The sequence below is a fragment of the Notothenia coriiceps genome, unplaced genomic scaffold, assembly GCF_000735185.1.
Source record: "Notothenia coriiceps isolate Sejong01 unplaced genomic scaffold, NC01 NC01_scaffold00015013, whole genome shotgun sequence".
Classification (NCBI taxonomy): domain Eukaryota; kingdom Metazoa; phylum Chordata; class Actinopteri; order Perciformes; family Nototheniidae; genus Notothenia; species Notothenia coriiceps.
Genome location: NW_011347714.1, coordinates 65,918 through 72,091, shown reverse-complemented (window position 1 = coordinate 72,091; position 6,174 = coordinate 65,918). Strand labels below are relative to the sequence as shown.

General features: G+C 42.1%; 1 protein-coding gene across 1 annotated transcript in view; it reads right to left on the bottom strand.

Annotated features, from left to right (window-relative positions):
• Nucleotides 1–565: 565 nt before the first annotated feature.
• The window catches only part of ttc17 (tetratricopeptide repeat domain 17), a 25,856-nt gene continuing 20,247 nt past the window's right edge, over nt 566–6,174 (bottom strand). Inside the window, exons 19-25 of the mRNA XM_010774985.1 lie at nt 5,639–5,792; nt 5,413–5,533; nt 3,745–3,904; nt 2,827–2,910; nt 2,318–2,437; nt 2,091–2,234; nt 566–1,536 (exon numbers count right to left, since the gene is read on the bottom strand). Of these exons, the coding sequence (XP_010773287.1) occupies nt 1,405–1,536; nt 2,091–2,234; nt 2,318–2,437; nt 2,827–2,910; nt 3,745–3,904; nt 5,413–5,533; nt 5,639–5,792 (915 nt within the window). The 3' untranslated portion in view covers nt 566–1,404. The remainder of the gene's footprint in view (nt 1,537–2,090; nt 2,235–2,317; nt 2,438–2,826; nt 2,911–3,744; nt 3,905–5,412; nt 5,534–5,638; nt 5,793–6,174) is intronic.

Sequence of the window (6,174 nt, the reverse complement as noted above, 5' to 3'; positions counted from 1 at the left end):
GTGTTATCAAAGCTGTTGCAGCTAGTTTTAATGATGTTGTATACTGCAGGGTAGCATGTGATTTTACTCCAGGTGGAACTAAAGTCTGATTTAAGGGTTGATTATATTTCACATCATTCATCAAAATATACAAAGTAACTAAGGGTAAATAATACATTTAGTGGAGTAAAAGTACACGATTTACCTCTGAATTGTAGTGGGGTATAATTACAAAGTAGCATAACATTAGAATACTGGAGTTAAAGAACCTCAAAAATTGCACTTAAGTACAATACTTGAGTAAATGTACTTAGTTACTTCCCACCTCTGGCTATCATACAGAAAGGGAGAGACAGTAGCAGTTGATAGGAGGGATGAAAGGTCAGACAGTGCCATTATTTGGCCGCTTTAAAAAGTGTGAATTGAAAAAGAAAAAGTCATGTTTATGACAAGTGTTCACATTGAGGATTTGAGTGTGGCTGTAAAGTGTTATTTGTCAAATTCTATAACTTCTACAATCTAATTTAACCTTTGAGGAGTCAAAACACTTTATTTCCCAGAGACAAAATAAATTGACGCCGAGAAGTGAAGTAATGAAATCCACACACTGCCTTTAATACTGTACATTAAATACAGATTCCACTTTAGTTTTTTTTTTATTGTAGATGGTCTATAGCAAATCCTTTGTTCTGCCTTATGAGTGCCAGAAGTCAGGAAGCAAAGCATAGCATGTTGCAGTTCCTCTCTTTTGTTTTTAAATGACCTTGGAACAAATCAAAGTTTGTAGGTCCCATATAAATAGGAATGATAATGAAATAAAAGTGCAAAAGAAAAACTGAGAATTCCCATCCATTTTATGAAACAGAAAAATTGAGGGCATATCTTCCAACGCAAACCCCTTTAACCTCGGAGTCTAGAGGCACATTCCTAACCATCTCAGCGAAGAATGAAAAACATCTTCTCATTTGAAATGTCCAATTAAGGTACATTAAAACATGGCGCCATTTCAGGCACCCAATACCAACATGCTTGAATATCTTTAAGCATGTAAACTTTCCAGCCAATTAGCAGAGGATGAAACCAGAATATTTAAGAATTTAATGTAATTTGCAAACCGTATTTGATTTTATTTCCCTTTCATTTTTGCAAGTAAAGCAGACAATCATGACTTCTTGATTGTTAGATAACAAGAGGTCCTGCATTCAGAAGTAGTGGGGCAAAGTTATCTACAGTTGTACTCAGTGACGTCTCGAAACCTAATTCTTTGGGGGGTTAGAACCCAGATTCCACTGGATATGAATATTGACTCCTCATCTTTAACCACATGACGGTTTCTTACACTTGTGTGCAGCTTATCTGTGGTTTTCCGATGAGTGTGTGTGAGTGTTATTTTCATGACAGCAGGGGGTCCTGTGATGAAGCGGTCTATGGCTGTCGGCGCTCCCTCTTGGTGAGCAGGTAACACTGAATGGTTCTCAGTCGATCTTTGGCAGGGGCGAACTCTGGCTGCAGCTTCAGAGTGGACTCATACCAGCGCATCGCTTTCTCAAACTCCTCCTGAGGGTGAGAAACACAACAAAACACGTCACCATGGGAACACATGAACTGCATGGCTGCTTCATTAAAGGGGCATCTACTGTGACATGCTTTAATGTTCAAAAAGCTCTTTATATGCCTGTGCTGCAGCACCTCTTTCCACCCTCCGTCTGAAACCAGAGCCCAGTCTGCTGATTGGTTAGCTCGCCGCCTCTGTTGTGATTGATCAACCTCTTAGAGATGTCCTGCCCCTTAGCCTATCACGTAGAATGTGATGGGGCACTAGCCAATAGAAGCATGAGTGTTGCATATTAGCGTCACTATGTCGTGGAAGTAAACAAAGGACTAAAATGGAGGCCTTTCAGGGGGTGAGCGTGTAGGAGAGAAACTCCCTCTGGAGGGATTATAACCTTTGCAGACCATTTACATGCACCAAAACTTAAATACCACACTACAGCATAATAGGGCCTCTTTAATATCTTGAATAGTCTTGCAGTGGATACACTTGAGGAGCTGAGCAGAGGGTAACAAACAATGATGACATTGTGACAGATAAATGTGCTTGCAGCCATTACCATTGCTATGTAGACGTTGGCGAGGGTAAAGTGGTTCACGACAAAGTGTGGGGCGATCTCTACGGCCATGCGGGCGACTGTCAGAGCGTCGTCCCATAGCCGTGCATTCTGGAAGATGTTGGCCAGGCTGATGAGGGGCACGTCCTGGTTAAATAAAAATAGCATTATTACTTAATTATTTTAAACAATCCTTTGTAATCCTCACCAACAGTTGATGTGTAACTTGCCTTCATGTGGTGGGGGGCGTAGTGGAGGGCCTGCCGCAGGCAGTCGATGGCTCTCTTGCCTTGACCTTTGACCCTCCAGTACAGCGCAGCCATGCTGGATAACACCCATGATGTCTGGTTCTGCACTCAGGGATGAGGAGGAGGGATGAATGAGCAATTTAAATCCACAGTAATCATTTGATTGAGTGTGCTGGTAGGGTGTTACTAATGCTGGGTGTTACTACTAAATTATGCACAGCAATGACACTTCCTTCAAATCCTTGCTTATCCTTTTTCCGCAACGGCACTGGTACTTTTTCTCAGATAACAAATAACATGCCTATTGCCTCTTTTATATCAGAAAAAAACGTGTTTAACTTCTGTAGTGACAGCGGCTTGGTACTGAGTATAGCAGGAACAAAATATGTATCCGTCATTTGCCTTTGCTGTGGTACAATCAGTTGGTGTTTATGATGTCATAGCCTCCATTATTTAATAGTTTCTCTTTAACTGAGATGAGCGAGCGTTACCTTCTCCAGGACTTTAGCGATGCGTGTCCCCACCTGCTCAAAGGACTGAGGGGGGAACTTATCTTTGCCGAGGTTCTGCAGGACCTGCGGGTCGGGACAAGAATAGACAAGTTAGGGCTTTAACAGAGAAGTGGGGCTGTGGGTATGAATAATAATTCATCATAGGTGAATGTACAAACATTTTGTAATGATTGACAGTCAGAGTTTCAATACTTTAGGACTGAGTTTGAGCATCCATCAGCTAGGGTGGGAATTTGAAGGCAAATTTATATTTGAATATTCGACCGCAAAAAAAACAGTTATCCGATTATTTGAATTGACGTAGCCTTTAAAAAAAAGTACCGGTATATATATATTAAATTAAATTCAAAATATTCATAAGTCATAATCTAATACGTGAATCATTTTTGAATATTAAAATAATCATTCCCTTCCCTATCATCAGCTTCCTTGGTAGCATGTGCTTTAACCAATAACTAGCTTAGGGTCTGATATAAACTATTGTATAACCTTCTGTGGTAACAAGCACACATTAATTAGATTACTCACATCGTTTTATACAGGTTTAAGCTTGTTATAATAAATGCTATACAGGTCTGAAAATTAAGAGACCAAAGCAAAATGATCAGTTTCTCTGGCTTTACTATTTACCAGTATGTGTTTGAGTAAAATGCATTTATGTATTTTATTCTATGAACTACTGACAACATTTCTCTGTGTTTGAATTCAACAGACACTGGAATGGAATGGCTGCCATACATGTAGAGATTGAGATTTAAGAAACATGTGGAGTGGTCTACCTGTAGCATTGAAAATGAGAATATCAAATATTGAACTACACTGTTGATGGGACTCCATGCTGTCGAGGTAAAAAAGAGGTAAGAGTATGCATGTTAATTCCTGTAATCCTCAGCCTACCTCCCGCAGCTGGCTCTCTCCGGTGTAGTGGATGGCGGCGCGGTTGGCCACCCCCGCCAGGTGGTCCAGGGTGTGCATGCTGGCAGCGAGGTTGGCGTTGCATAAAGGTTCAGCAGCTGGCTCCTGGAGCGGAGTGGCAAAGTCTATATGCTCTGTGATGCTGAAGAGACAGGGACAATCAGACATTAGACTTAAAGCTGCATTTTGGCTCTTCATATCTTTCCTGTCAACCAAGAATATCACGAGGCAGCAATGTTTCATCCCCCCCCCGCCTTTGATTACCTGTCCCTCTCATCTTTTCTAAACACTTTGTTACTTTGCTATAAAAATAGCTTTAATTTAATCACAACTTTCTACATGATTATTGTGTCTAAAAGAAAGAAGGCCGAGTCATTATCTTTTACTAATAATGCCCAAAAAATAATATTTAAACAAATATACATATCTTTAAAAATAATTGAGTATACACCTTAGTACTATTACTGCTCAAAGAGGTGCTGGATTATTAGCACAATATTATCATGTGTATAATTAAGATGATATACTTATTACATTTTTTTTAATATCATGATTATGGTCTCTATACCATTATGTTGCTATACTCCTATCGTAAAGGACACTTAGGACAGTACTAACCTGTATTTTAAAAGTTCCCATGTCATGGCCATTTCTACTGATCATAATTCCATTGTTGAGGTCTACTAGAATAGATTTATATTGTGCAATTTTCCAAACTCACATTGGTTTCTCATACAGCATCTCTGCACAGTATGTGTATTCACTCTCTTTCCTAAACGGCTTGTTGGAGCTCCTGCACCCCACCCCACCCCCCCCCTCCCTGAGAGCCCCCTGCGCTCTGATTGGTCAGCTCGCCCACTCTGCTCTGATGAGTCCACCACCGTTACAGCGGAATATCAGTGATTATGTGTTACAATGGCGTTAGCAACCAGAAAATGAAACCAGTAAGGACAAACAGATGAGAATGCTGCGTGGGGTCTGGGTGGAGTGTTGGCGGGACGCTGCTGCGAGGAGCGGACAGTGTGAGCTGGGTTCATTTCCTGCTTGCTGCGTGGGGGCTGCGAGACAGTGAGACATTGCGAATGGACACGGGACGGTGCTGCCCATCTGCGAGGCTCCACTAGCACCCGCACCCCCAAACGCGGCGCACCTACAGTGTAAGCGCGCCACAGTTTCGCCGCTGCGAGGCTCCACTAGCACCCCACCCCCCAGCGTGTCACAGTTTCGCCGCTGAGAGAGCGTGTGTGTGTGTGAGGAGCTCCACGGATTGGTCCATTTGGGTATGGGTACGTCACTGTACCCAGGAAGAAAAAAATGGAAAAAGAGAAATCTCCAACGAGGCGTTCTGGGGCAGCATAGACAGGTCTTTTCTGTGATAGAGTTGTACTCGCTACAGGGTGTACTTTGAGGGTTTGTGACTCTGCAGACCGTTTACATGCAGAAAAACCTTCACAACACACAAGAGGACGGGTAATAACCGGAAAAGCTTGACATGGGACCTTTAATAGCTTTGCGCAAAAAACTGACAGAAACATTAAAGCCGTTACTCCAAAAACTGACATGGTCAATATTACAGTACTAACTAAATTCACAGTTGTATAACATGAGATGAGAATGTGAGCCGGATCAGGAGGACATTAATAGTCTTACTCGATGTTCTTGGCAGAAACAGCTAGCCAGGTGCTAGCTACAGTGGTGAGGTCCACCCTGCGTGTCCGCTGGCACTCCTCGGGGCCCGGCCAGCCAAGACTTGTGTAGTCCCTCCAGCGGCCTGCACAAAAACACAGAAAACACGAAAGACATCTCTCTTAGCTGGGTGAAGTCCAGCCCCCTGGTGCTTTCTCTGTGTTTATGCTGGAGTAAAAATAAATGGTACCTGAAGGGCCAGGCGATGGGATAGTTGGCCCGCTTATCTCCAAGACAGAGTGTCCTCCAGGCAGGGACTCCCCGTGCTGGCCTTCATCAGAGCTGGAGACTCCATCTGTCCCATCCACCTTAGCCTTCCTCACCCGCTTTACCTGGAAGGTGATCTGAGGAACATAAGGCACGTTCAGTTTGGTTACACACACTTCAGTCACATGAGGGCTGGGCAATGTATTGATATTATAGTGTGATATGAGACTACATATTGGCAAGTGCTGTTTTTTTCCTGGATTCAAAGGCTGCATTACAGTCAAGTGATGTCGTTGTTTGTGTAAGACACTGTTCTAGCTATTTTAATATTTGGCTTTACTCACTTAGTCATTAAAACCTTATTACTGATGATTATTAAAACTCTCATAGTGTAAATATTTTGTACAATTAGTAAGGGAAATATATGAAAATCTGCAAACTAAATCCTTACCAATCAATTTCTTCACTAATGTGTTTGTAAAGGTGTGTAGTAAGATGTATTAAAAAGTTAGAAGTTCA